General features: G+C 46.3%; 1 protein-coding gene across 1 annotated transcript in view; it reads right to left on the reverse strand.

The window, feature by feature from the left end:
- Positions 1-14,336, reverse strand: part of kcnq1.2 (potassium voltage-gated channel, KQT-like subfamily, member 1.2) — a 120,998-nt gene that overhangs the window by 49,078 nt on the left and 57,584 nt on the right. The window contains exon 14 of the mRNA XM_076141968.1: positions 11,946-11,951. Coding sequence (XP_075998083.1) covers positions 11,946-11,951 — 6 coding nt within the window. The remainder of the gene's footprint in view (positions 1-11,945; positions 11,952-14,336) is intronic.

A 14,336-nucleotide genomic window follows, 5' to 3' on the forward strand; every position in this document is an offset into this window, starting at 1 on the left:
AATATAAATTAGAGTACAATATAAAACCATGCAATAGTAAAAGATTAGGAGGGTAAGGATAAATTAATTAAAATCAGCCTAAAAATTGGAGTAGTCCGACCCTGAAAATGAGTGGGTGTTGGTCCCCTTCTCCAAGCATAAGTGCTTTCCTGTTTGTGTAAAAGTGCTTCATGCAATAAGGAGTAAAACACACAATATATAAGAACGAAATAAAAGGTATATAGGTATAAAAGCACAAACAGGTAAAATAAGTGCTGCCTGGGGGCGTAAAACCATCATCCCTTCTCATCGTTGTGGGCTGCATTTCCCCTCTCCTCCCACTGATCAAAGTAAAAAGTCCTAAAATCCTCCCAATGAGTTAATTAATAAATAAATAAATAAATAAATAAGTAATAAAATAGATAGTAAAAGAACATGCATAAGTTTAAGGTTAAGGTTAAGGTTAAGGTTAAGGTTGAAGTGATGCTCCATAACGCAGCACTAACAACACTTTACACTTTTGGTAAATATTTGTGTTATAAGTGTTAAAAAATGTTTATGTTTCATTGTTTTCTTTTATCTGACACATACACATGCAGGGATACATGCAGTTTGATTGACATTACCTGGAGTGCACAAGCACAAAAGTATGATTAGATGAAGTATGATTACAAATGAATTCAGATGGAGTTCTATAATTAACTGTAAACTCTTCATACACAGTCATGGTTTGTGACGCATCTAAGTGCTTTTTCTAATTTCCTTTCATTAGTAGGGGAGTTATGATGACATGACAATATAAACATGGTGGTGATGATATCCTTGATGATCCAGATGTCCTTGCCAAGATAGAAAAACAAGTATGCGTTTGTGTGTGTGTGTGTGTGTGTGTGTACCGGTGTGTGTGTGTGTGTGTGTATGGGTGTGTGTATGGGTGTACTGTTTTGAACATTTATCTCAAGCTGCATCCCAGTCAGAGCAGTTACACCCACATGTGCACACACACACCCACACGCACAGAAACACACACACACACGCACACACCTCCCCCTCCCCAAACATGGCCTTTGTGGAGTCAACAAGTCGCTCTGAGGTCTTAATTAGGCAGAGGGACAACAAAAGGACTTAAGAGACAATACACTGACATGGGACCATAAAACATGAACATCAAAGGCTGCTGCTCTGCTTTCTTTTTTCCTGCCCTGTGTGTGTGTGAGTCCTGCCCAGGCTATAGGAGGAAATGCACACAAACAATACCAAGCACAAAGAGCAGGAGGCCCGTTTTTTGGAGGAAAAAAATAAAAAACCTCCCTCCCTTCCTCCTCCTCACGCTACGCTGTTGATGAGGAGATAGATTGTGTGTGTGAGCGTGTGTGTTTTGTTTTGGTTTTTTTTCTTCCTTTTTTCGCACTGTGTGACTCGGAGGTTTGAGTGTAATTGGGAGAGAAAACACATGTAGGAAACAAAAAACATGTGCGGTTTTGATCGCCGTACAACTGTGCCCCACTCCCTACTTGTCCTCCTCCTGTTTCCTGCCTTTCGCAAACGCGCACACATGTTCGCCGGGTTACGTGTGATAAAAGAATAACATCGACTTTCTTTTTCTGTCCGATGAACCTCCCCCCCCCCCCCCTCAACCCCCCGCACAACATTTGGCAAGCAGCAAAACCAGAGGAATGTAATTCCCATATCGCACTGTTGATGTTGCCTTTCAAACACTTGCTGGATATGGCTGTGATACCAACTCACTCACCCCTCTCTCTCTCTCCCTCTCTCTCTCTCTCTCTCTCTCTCTCTACCTCTCTCTCTCTCTACCTCTCTATCCCAGGGACCTCTTTTCTTAAGTCAGCGAGGCTCAGATCTCACCCACGACGACTTCAATATACTTTCCATTGTCCGGCCCTGTATGATTCAGTCTCTATTGAGGCGGTTGGTAGTGTGTGTGTGTGTGTGTGTGTGTGTGTGTGTGTGTGTGTGTGTGTGTGTGTGTGTGTGTGTGTGTGTGTGTGTGTGTATGTGTGTGTGTGTGTGTATGTGTGTGTGCATATGTGTATTTCTTTCCTAAGGATTAAACCCTGGCTGCCATCTCTTCTCAACAGACTCACTATTCTTCATTAGGTCAACTGTAGAGGGTTATGAGCTGTAGCTGCTGCAGAGCCGGGTCGGCCCTGTCCTTCCCTCTGAAAAGCTGTGACAGATTTAGCCCCACGGCCTCCCCTGGACCTTTCTCTCTTAATAACTTTCCTTTTCTTCATTTTCAGATGGTCACTTTGGAGATCTCCGAGTTGTCAATGGCAACTCTCCCTCATCCCCCCCACCCCTTCGGCTCTTTCTTTGGCAGGGGACCGTCAAATATCCTGTGCTTCCATGGTGCGCCGCAATAACCCTGGAGTCAGTCGGGAGAAAACAGCCTTAGACATCAATGTGCTATGGTCATGGCCCAGCAAGACAGCTGGACTGTGTGTGTGTAATATGTGTGTGTGTGTGTGTGTGTGTGTGTTTGAGTGTGTGTGAGATAAGCTTTATGACTGGTCCATCAAAGAGATGTCCTCTTCTTCTGTTCTCAGAAACAGACGCCTCTTTATCATATCTTACACGGATAAGACGACTCCATTCTTTCAGGAATGTTTGATCTGGAAGTGATGGCATTACAAAGGATGTCATGGTTTAAATTATAAGGCTGCATCACTCAAATACTAGTGTTAAAACAGTTTGTGTGTGTGTGTGTATGAAGGTCTTGTCTGCACATTCCTATTAGTTTCCTCTCTCTCTGTCCTTCATCCTCTCCCGTCTTTCCCTCCATTTATTTGCATCCTTTGATCGAACGTGACCCGCTGAGAACCTCGTCTCTACTGGCAACAATAAATGGGGTGGGGTGGTGGAAAATGTCTCTGCTCCAGTTTTTATGTCCCCTTTTTCGCAGATCAATAGACCCAGATCAGGACACACTGTAGACATTAGCAAACAGAGAGCCAGATCAAAGCCCAGCGGCCATTAGAGGCCGGTGACAAAGAGAGCACAGAGAGAGAAGAACATGTTTGATGTGTGCTGCTATGTCACCACAAAGAGAGAGAGAGAGGGAGAGAGAGAAAGAGAGAGAGAGAGAGAGAGAGAGAGAAGCTCATTATCACTCTCCCTCTGTGGTGATACACGGTGGCAATAACTTGAAATGTTCATTAGTTAGCTTGGGGAGGACGTGACCGGAGGGGACGGCGTCTCTAACACGTCCAGCGTATTATTAGGGATTGTTGAACTCTTCCTGACACTCCAACTGCCACATTGATTAAAGGTTTTGGGTGAGGAGACTTCGTGTAAGGGAGCATCCAAGTGTTACTGGAAAATCTGCACTCACTGGAAAACACGTTGACAGGGCGGAGAATCAAGATGAAAACCTGACAAATGTAAAATGTGGTGAAACATGAAGCCATCTGTGTAGTTTCTGTCAAATGTTGAACTTTACTGAAGACAACAGATCTGACAGAGAGGGTCAAGCGTGGGACTAGAAGGCCACACACACAGGCCACACACACATCGACACACAAGCATCAGCATCTTGAAGAAACGACAGCAAAGCACTCGGCCCAAATCTCTATACATACACTCTTTATGCTGGCATGAGATGGCGCATCTAGTGTGTTGTTGTGGGTCTGTGTGTGCATGCGTGTTGTTAAGGAGAGAGGGGAGAGTGATTGGGTTTCTCTGCTGGGGGGGAGGAGGGGGAGGAGGTGAGGTGGTGAAGAAGGATTTATAATTCATGGCCTAATAGGATTTGTTGCTGTTTAGCAGGATTAAGCATGTTAGAGAAAGAATCTATTTATTGCCGCCAGTCAGGGGGTCCTGCAGCCGGGCCGGGGTGGGGAGGTTCCTGGGGACTGTGGGGTGGTGAGGTGAGGGGTGTGTGTTACGCACTGGACCCTCTCTGGGACGCACCAAAGCCCCCCCCCGCCGCCTCCCCGCCCCACCTCCTCTCACCTCTTATCCCCACCACAGCCACCCATTTCTGGATTAAATTGCCTGTTTCTCTTTCATAGTGCACCGATAATCCAAGCACATGAGCCCAGTGGTTGGTCAAGCTGTTCATGCGCTTTCCGTTGTGTGTGTGTGTCTATCTGTGTGTGTGTGTGTGTGTGTGTGTGTGCCCAGAGACAATTAGCACCGACGAGCCCGAGAGAGAGAAGGGGGAAGCAAGGGTCTGCTGGAGGTGGCGGTCACAGAGCTGCCCACGTTCAGCCTGGCTTAACCCTCACCATGGACGGACCCAGCAGGAAGAGGACTTAGAGGGAGGGAGAGACAGAGGGTGACCTGTGCTCCCTCACTTCCCCTTTCAGAAGTCAACGGGTTCAGATTAGAGACTCGTTCTTTCTTTCACGTCACATTTGAGACTGCGGTTTAATTAGGCCTTTCTTAAGCAGCAGTAACCTCTCTGTTCCTGTTTTCAGGTTTGGGAGTCCTCTGTCTCCTTGAAGGCTAATGGCAGTCGGTGGGTGTCTGTCTGTGTGAAGAGGACGAGTGAGGGAAACAGTGAGGAAGAGGCGAGACGTGCGCGGCGTTCCGTCTCTCTTGCTTGGTCGACGCCTGCGCACCTCTTCGCCGCTCTCTCCCGTCTCTCCGTGCATTCCTGAACAACTTGCACCCCGTCTATAGGTTGGAGTGTGTCCAGCCTCTAAGTGTGTTTAGTGGTTTTTAACAGTGTGAGCCATTAGTGAAGGAATGATGGATTTTCAGTGCGAGGCACACCGTACGAGTAAACCACACTGAGTGGCCTCTGTTTCTGTTAGCAGTCACCCTGACAGATGGGTGTGTGCGTGTGGATGGGACAGACAGAGACACGTACAAAGCGGGAGACAGAGAGACTCATTTGACTTGTTGTGGACTGAGTCATTTCCATCCTCAATGAAAACAGAGAGAAAATGCCTGACAGTGAGCTCTTATCTCCTCCCTGGGGTCCTGGAGTTGACGGGGGCCCGGCAGAGGCCCCCTTCGTCCCCCCTTACACAAGACGAATATACACACACACTTACTGTGTATACAGTCGTTACAAAGGCTGTAAGAGACTGGGGCTGCCCCCGAGAGGAGCGAGGACAGCTTGAGACAGGAAAATGGAAGACAAGGTAGTTGACAATTGCAGCGCCAGGACACCAGAAGTCTCATAAAAGCTTTGAGGGACTTCAAAGGCAAACAAAAGCTGACACAGCAGCTTTTGGACGAGTTGGTCACATTTCTGTGTGAAGGGAATAAACTAGGACCGCAACAACCGACTATAAACTTCAAACTGTACACCACAATGAGCATTTACACGCTACAACAAACGTGACAAACAAAGACGCAGAAATCTTTGACAAAAGATTGATCGTAAATGAGGTTCATTTCTGTCAGAGTTTCCTTCCTACAAACGCCTGAGAACGCCGCAGACTTCGAGGGTTTCATTCCTCAGAGTCGCCATTGCGCTGAGAAACAAACCAAAGTGACTGAATGTTCGTTTCAGACTGAGCGACGCGGCCAAGTGTGACACCGCCATCTTAGAATGTCCAGAGGAAATTGGTGGGAACAGGTTGACTGATGAACGCAGCTCTGGGTTTGATTTCATCTTCATTAATTTTCCCAGTAAAACGAAGGCGAAGCATTAAAAAGAAGCAAAAACATTAAGTCGTCCGGTAGACCTGATGTAAATAAACCAAAGAATATTAATGGTTCTGCTTTGAACTGCTTCCATCCCTGGTCCACTGTGCAATTAGCACTTGGCGTCCGTCCCCTGCTCTGTCTCTGCCTGGACGGCAATTACACCAGCAGTCCAAACACACAAGTTGCACAAACAGGAAAACATGATAACGTGTGAATTAGGCCGCCTTAAGGGTCAAAAGGGTCGCATTCCCACTCTGGGTTCATTTAGAGCCGATCGGAGCGTTTTGACAATCGCTATCAGTTTGGAACCATACAGCAAACAAGGGCGAGTGCTCCGACATTATTCCCATTAAAGAGGCCGACTCCGGGCCTCGATCCCACCTCTCTGTGTGTAAGCGGTCCAGGTCAGGAAGTGCTCCTTGCTCGCTGCAATAGCAGGATCGAATGACTGTACACTAAGAGTTCACAGGCCCAGGAGGAGGTGAAAGATGATCAGAGGCCCTGGTTTGTACAGTGGAGGTACAACATTGGGAGTGTATGAGGGGACTGTGTTCGATCCCTTAAACTCCTATCTTTTTCTATCGCATTTAAACTGTTTTCAGTGGATCTGAATGTCGGATTGCTGTTTGAATGTATAGTGTGAAGGCCCGAGGCAGCACAGGCGTCACTGACACCCCTTCATGCTCATTGGATGTTTCATCGGTACAGTTTTCCGCTCCGTATCGCTCCCGTTGACAATCACAGTTATTGTAAGTATTTTCTTTCTATGATTGAAATATGCTTGGAAATCGTTTCTCCATGGTTAAATGCCGTTTGAGAGGCGTTTGTGTTATCCTGCAACAGTGAGCGTCCAGATTTTGCTGATTCTGAGATTGTATTTCAAGAGACACATAATCTAATTTGAGTAGGAGAACAAACAATGGGCCAGAATGTTGAAAACAGGAGAGCGGCTGCCAACTTTCAAACGGAACACAGCGAACACAGTGTTCAATTCATAAGCCTCGGCGATAAAAACTCCAAATCCAAACAAGAGTAAGCACTCACACACGGACGCGTACGTGCGGTGTGTCGCACAAGAGAGCCGTAACCTATGGCGATTATAGGTCAAACTAACTTACAAATTTAAGAATTTCTTTGGAAAGATACCATTTCACTCAAATTTAACAGGGTAAATTTGGCTTTAATGTAAGGTCAAAATAGAATACACACACACAGGGAACGTACACGGGCATTGGCAGTTGTTATGATTAAAGTGAGTTGAACACCAATCGAGCAAAACTGAACTAATAGCACGACACACTCTGCCAGCCAGTGTCATGAATATAATAAATATGATGAATAACGACTTTCAACACTTCTCCACGCTGACGGACGGGGAAACACACACATCTGCTGGCTCAACGCCCAGAGAGAGCGTTCAATGACAGGCAGGAGCTAAGAAGCATTTTTATTTGTCGTATTCCTAAACGAACTCGAAATCGGCGCGTCTCTCTCTTGCCGTTTGCACAGCAGTGATAACTATACTGTCGAGTTGGCGTGGCTAATGGCTGCGGCCATCCAGAAACGATGAAGAGGAATTTACAGAGAGTGAACGTTCAGGGCAAGAAGAGGATGAAGAAGGAGTGTGGGATTTTATCGGGAGCTGCTTTTCAAAGGGCTGGGTTATGAAAGCGGTTATCTGAAATGAGGCGCTGGGAACGGAGGGGTGCAAAGCCATAATTGAGAGGCTTGTGCCCGGGCCAAGTTTTTTCAGGGCAAATTATCAGCGCAATGGGTTGGATTGCTGGGACCGCATTGTGGAGGTGGGAACAGTGGGAGCTTTTGAGGGGCCAGCGTGACACACTTACACAATCATTTAGTACGCTGGGATAACGACGTGTGCGTGTGATGGATGGAGGACAGAAAGGCCGCATCGCCACTCTACCGCTGTGTGTATGTTCGTATCTGAGAGTGTGTGCGCTGTACGTACGCGCAGCAGAGAGGCTTCTTGTCCATCTCAGGGCGTGTGAGGAAAACTGAGGATGACTGGGCTTGTTGCTTTTGGAGAGCTATGCCATCTCAGCTCAGGGCCGCTTTGTGCCGCCTTCCCTACTCCCCAAAAATAAACTCACACCTCCTTGCCTCCCGCTGTACTATTGTCTCAAACAAGCAGGACAAATACACATGTCAAACACGAGACCAAGTTCAATTTGTCAGGACGCCTTGCTGTGGTGTACCAAGCCCTGAGAAAAAGATTTGTTTCTCTTTGACCTACCCAATGTTAAAGTTCCTTCACCGGCCACTTGTTTACTCTCAGCTCTCTCTCTCTCTCCCTCTCTCTCCTTCTGGTTTCAAACAAGCTAAATTATATAACTTTTTCATTGTGTGTGCTCCTGTTCATTGCAGCACCTCACAATGGTGTCACATGAGCAGATATTGTCAATCCAGATAGCTACAACTATGAGCTGAAAACTTCTTAAAGCTGCATTGCTATTGATTCTTGCCATTCATTGCCATGTTCTTATTTTCAGGGATCCATTTAGAAACCTTAATGTGCAAAGATGACACTTACACACTTCTACTCTCAGTCTGTTCTGCGTCAAGTTTGAGCAACCAACACTAACACACTTGCTTACTAGTCTCATACTGTGTGGTTGGTGTGTAAGTGTGTTGCGTGTTAATGTAAACGTGTTACAGAAGTAAAGGGCGAATCAAACTAAGCCTTCAGGCCAGTTTAGGACCTGTGAGTTTTTCTTTTGGCACCAAACTCACGATTTTGTAATTTGTTCAACACAAGCTCCCTCCTATATTACACTATAAACATGAGGACACAAAATGACTGCTTTATGTTTCACTTAATATAGTGTTTCAATACAGAATGTCCTCCGTGCCAACAATAACTTTGGAAAAGCGCCGCTAAGTTGTGTTACGTGTTTCACAGGAAAAGTGGGGAGCAGGAGAAGTGAATGCAGGATTAACTCACAAACTGCAACATGGATAATAGTTAATAGGGATGTTGCTATGTGACAGCGACATATAGTAAGAGAATTAGAGAATAAACAGGAAATAAGAGGCATTAATGTGTTGCACTGCAGGTTTTTTCTTTTATATTTTTCGCTGCTTGAAAAATCATTTAGTGTTTGCAAAGGATGTGTGTGTGTGTGTGTGTGTGTGTTTGCCTATATGTTTGAATAGATTGAATAAATATTTTCTTAAACATCATTCAAACTCATTCTGTTCTGAGCCATTTCACCACAAACTATGAGCGACCTCAACATTCAAAATCTCAACACTCCACTTCACCTTAATGCCACTGCAGAAGAAAAACAACGGCGCTCATAAAGACACATAAAGGCTGAGTAGATGTATGTGTGTGTGTGCGTGTGTGTGCGCGTGTGTAGGATCTGGAGCTGAGTTGTGTTTATGCTGCTGTTGGACCTCAGCCAATCTATGAGGGAGGACATTTCATACATGAAGGTAGCCTGGAGCTGCTAGGATCGGTGCGTGTCCTCCACACTGCACCTCGTAAAACACACACACACACACAAAAAAAAGCTCATGTGAATTTGCAATGGTCCGCTTAGATAAGGACACACACACATAGAGACACACACACATACGTGCACAAAGAGAGCCGCAAACCCATGCACGGCGGAGAAAGAAAGGGGTGGTGCGAGCGAGAAGGGGGAGAGAGCGAGAGAAAGGGCAGCGGGAGAAAAAAAAGCAAGAGAAAGAGAGTGAAAGACGCGCTTCACAAACAAAAGAAAAGTCAGTTACACACGGGGAGCAGAGAGGGCAGGGGAAAAAAAGGAGTGAAAAACGAAAATCAGCAAAAAAAACAGGAGGAGGGAGGGTGGAAGGGGGGAGGAAGGGGCGGGGGGCGCAGAGAGAGGGAAAAAAATCCTCCTGCCTTCAGCTCTGGAGTGGGAGGAGACGGAGGGAGAGGCAGCGGAGGAGAAAGACAGAGGAGGGAGAAAAGAGAGATAGGGAGAAGAAAGTGAGCGAAGACGAAGAAGAGGAAGAGGAGGAGGAGGAGGAGGAGGAAGAGGAGAGAGTGTCAGGGCGCAGGGTGATTAAGCCCGGGGTCTCCTCTCTGCAGAGACACGTGCGCAGACTTAATCAAGTCGACGCCAGCCAGCCACATTTCCACATTACTCCCTGGCCGCCTGCCTGACAGGTCTAAGAGCGGGTATGGAAGAGGAGCTAAACCACCCTCTCCTCCTCCTCCTCCTCCTCCTCCACTACTACCCCTGAGCCTCGGAGCGATGCCAGAACACATGTGAGTGGAGCAGGGGTAGTGGTGGTGGTGGGGGTGCAAGTTCGGGAGCGCAGAGCAGAAACACGAGCGACTGGGCTAAATGAAACGTTATTAGCAGGGAGAGCCCACTCCCACTCCCACTCCCACTGGAATCTCCATAGTTCATTTATAAAATCACACACACCCCACATCCTCCTACACACACCACCTGTGTCTCTGTGTCAAACTTTTTTCATCCTTGACAATCACCATATCTCCCCCCCCTCACCCCCTCACCTCCCTTCCCTCTGCTCCCATTTCGCTTCCTTTCTTTTTTTACGCTTTTTCTTTCGCTCCTCGCCTGGAGGCCAAGTGGGTCCGGGCTCAAGGTGGGGTATAGCGATGTCATTTAATAAGCAGCTTAACTCTAGCACACACGCCGCCGAGAACGACCTGCAGAGAGAGAGAGAGAGGGAGAGAGAGGGAGAACGTTCTGCACTGTAAAAAAAAGAAAAGAAACCTACCGACAAGTCAACTCCAAGTCTTTTTGTCTTCAGTCCAGGATAGAATAGTATCAATGTCAGTTTGTCTTAGCATCTCATAAATATGCAAATGTAACTTCATCCAAAATCTCTCTTCCAGGTAAGTGACAGAACATTTAAATCTAGAACATAAACAGTTAATATTCTACATCAGTAAATTCTGCATCCGTGTGTCAAAGCACCGCAGACATATGTCACAGAAAAGACGCCACAGTCCGTCTCTGCGTTCAGTCTCGTCTCCAAACGTGAAGCCTTTTGTCTCAAACAGGCATTTTTTGCAGTGTAGCTGTGTGTCGTTTCACAACACTGAGGCCTGCTTACAACATTTCCAGTAACGGGTCAACTTCTAATCTCCCGGAGTGAAAGTCCCTGATAGAGATGATGACATTTGGTTGTGTGCTGCTGTTTCTGCACGACTACTAAGGTGTAATTATCAGCGGAACAAGAGCCGGCCTGTGCCAGTGTAATCTGTCCTCAAATGATGCACAGGTGCTTTGCTGATAAGGCCACAAGGTGTAGATAGAGTGTGTGTTTAAAATCCATGTGTGTGTGCGTGTGTGTGTGTGTGTGTGTGTGTGTGTGTGTGTGTGTGTGTGTGTGTGTGTGTGTGTGTGTGTGTGTGTGTGTGTGTGTGTGTGTGTGTATCAACTCCAAAGATCAATCCTAAACACGCACGCACGCACACACACACACGCATTCAAACACACGCACACACGCGCACACGCACACACACACACACACACACACACACACACACACAAGGGGGCCTTCAGTAGCCTCTTCTAACCTATGAGTGAGGGCTAATTAAGTGGAAGGAGATGACAATGAACAAGGGGCTCCCATAGGCCAAGCCATCACTCAGAACTGCTGTAATGAAAACCCACCTACAGGTGTGCTGATCCCTAGACGACTGCAGACACACACACACACACAGACACACAGACACACACACACTCACGCACACATGTCTTATCCAAACATTGCCTTTCATCAACCCAGAACATACTAAAACATGCTCATTCATGCAAGCACACACATGTACGCAATAGATACGAGTGAGCAGTTTGCACAAAAACACACACACACACACACACACACACATTTCAGAGTGGTGCATCAGATCCGTGGGCCCTCTGGTCCTGCAGCATTGTCAGTCTATTACAGAACAGGCATGAACACACTGATCTGTCACCGGGTCTGCTGGATATGAAGCTGCATCAATAAAAGGAGCACGCTTGAAAACTAATATAGGCACAGAGGGAAAAGCTGGACAGGCAGGTGAAAAAGAAACATAAAAGGTGTTTTAATATGAAATAAATACTTCTGTTCAATCTACTTCCAGACACAGGTGCAGGCATCAAGGTAATTCAAACAGAAACGGGTAAGTAGTCACGAAAAAATAGGAAAAGAGCTCAAATATCCCTGTGCTGCATGAATGAGAAAGCACAACTTAAACGTATTTCCCTTACAGATTAAGTCCAGGTCCGCACTGTTGACTTGCCTTTTCCATTTCCAAATGAATGATTAAACTTTTACCATTTCATTTCCTAGATATGTGCCAGGTACGGCTTTGCCTGCAGCGCAACTCCTGCCTGCGTTTTATGGGCTTAATTAACGGACCTTAATTGCTTCTGAAAATAAATAAATAAGGCGGCCAGCGGAGCGCATCTTACTGTTAACGGATTATTTCCTCTCCGAAAAACAATAACAGAATGTTCTGCTGTGTTCCCCAGAGGCCGGTTAAAGATTCTCAGCCTCAATTTTTGTTACAGCTGGGTAACAAATGTAGATGTTGGTCTCTGTTGCTGCTGCTGTCCTCTAAGGCTATGTGTATGTGTGTGTGTGACAAATGAAAATGAAAAGCAATTGAGTGGAATGAGGGCTCATTTGTACAGAAACGTAATATTTTCCCATGTCACAGAAGTCATCCGTAAAATGAACCTTGGAAAAACACGGCTGAAATGTACAACTTGCTCCGACTTAGATGACTTTGACGCTCAAACAATCCCAACTGGCAAAAGTCCTACTTTGCGTGTAATGAGAGAGGCCTCTAGCCAAAACAAAGGCAGCCCTTTCAAAAGAACACCATTCCCCCCCCCCCCCCCCCCCCCCCACTGCTCTTTCTACTGCTGTGACGACAGGAAATGAGGCTCGACATCAAAGCCTGAGGAGGAAGTGACTCGTCTCTCTTCCCTCTGTATGGAGATGTCAACTGCACCTGACATAACCTGTGGACATACACACACTGTACGCTTATGCAAAAACACAACACAGCGTTAACCCTTTTTGTTCAGCCTGTGTTGTAATGGCAGCTCAGGGGTCACAAAGCACACCTCGGGGTTTGGGTCGGGGGGCCCAGGAGGAGAGCCGCTGCGAGTCTCATACGGTGGGAGAGTTAGAATTTTCCGGGGAGGCTCGTCCTGTGGTGGAATGCAAATATTGAGCTTGCCCCTGGTATAAAATGAAAATTACACAGTACGACAGGAATACCTGCGTAGCTACCCAGGTGACCGCCAGCCTGGCTCCATCCAACAGGACGTAAATATAGTAATTACACAAGAAGCCTTATGGGCACAGAAAGGGGAGTCGGTACCAAAATGTTATTGGTCGTTACTGTACAATGATTCACGAGGAAAGATGAACTCAGAGCAACATGTGGGGACGACACGGGCCGTCGGAGAGGCCGTGGCTCAGTGTAGCTCAGGTAAAACCCAGAGAGAGAGAGAGAGAGAGAGAGAAAATGAGTGGGATGGGAAATAAGTGTAATTACAGGTTCTGATAAGCCTACTAAAAGCTTTGAGCTTCACTGTGTCTTAAGTATTTTAAAATGGTGATTGTCCACCTGGCAAAGGTTTCTCTGAGCAATCAGCGATGTTTGCTGGTTGAAGAACAAGAAGTTATTATGGTAACCAGGGGCGACAGATAAGAAGAAAACATCTGACAGAAGGAGACGGTGCAGTAAAAGAGAGAGAGAGAGAGAGAGAGAGAGAGAGAGAGAGAGAGAGAGAGGGAGAGCATCACAGTGCTAATGTAAGTGTTAAAGTAAGTTCACATGAGTGCAGCATTCAGAGGGGGAAAGTTTGAATTGAAAAAAAAAAAATCTGTTCAGTTTTTTTAGCACCATCTTAACTTTCACACACACTCGATTGCACTTAACACACTGACACATTTATCCCTGCGGCACCAAAAAAGGCCTTGAACTCATCCTCGTCCTCACCGCACTGTTTCTTCTTTCAAACTATCTTTTCCACCTCTTTCATGTCAGTATTTGATGTAGGGTCTGGTGCAGCGGCCATGTGTGCTAATATTTACGCATTTATGTCTGCGTCCTTTTGTGAATGTGAACGGAAAAGAGTGTCTCCTTGCGTCCATATGTGTGTCTCCTCGTGTGTGTGCGTTTGTATATTTATGTGACTGCAGGTCTTTGTGCTCGCTGTGAGCATGTGTCAGTCTGGGTGAGTGTTTAAATGGATTTTCCAGAGGCCTACAATACCGCTGCCATGTGTGAGAGGTTCTTTCCCTGGTTTATTGGCCATGACACCCTCCCTCTCTCGCTGCACAGCATGGCAGCCAGCAGCACCTGCTGCACCATAAACACACCTGCAGCGCAGTAAAGCCATGGAAAGCTGCAGCATGGAAAACCGCAGAATAGGATAGAAGAGAAGAGACAAGCATGGTTTGGCCTTGGTCTTGGCCTGCTTTGGTTATATTTAGGTTGCTAGATGCTCTTTGGTATGTTTAATTTGTTGTTAGTATCTGTTAATAAACTGCAGAAATAAATGTAATTAATAGAACCTATGGCTGTCTGAGAGCATGGAGAGTAAGATGATCAGCTGGTGATGTAGAGTCCGGACTCTACAGCAGGCTGCACTGTAGAGAACAGGGCTTTTGTTTTGTTTTTTAACGACAAAAACAACAAATGTGCCTAAAATTATACCAAAGTATACACAACGTGGTCGGTCATCAGATTGATGTGG

Source organism: Genypterus blacodes, unplaced genomic scaffold (genome assembly GCF_046128005.1).
Source record: "Genypterus blacodes isolate CSIRO-AG114 ecotype Tasmania unplaced genomic scaffold, CSIRO-AGI_Gbla_v1 ptg000021l_1, whole genome shotgun sequence".
Taxonomy (NCBI): Eukaryota; Metazoa; Chordata; class Actinopteri; order Ophidiiformes; family Ophidiidae; genus Genypterus; species Genypterus blacodes.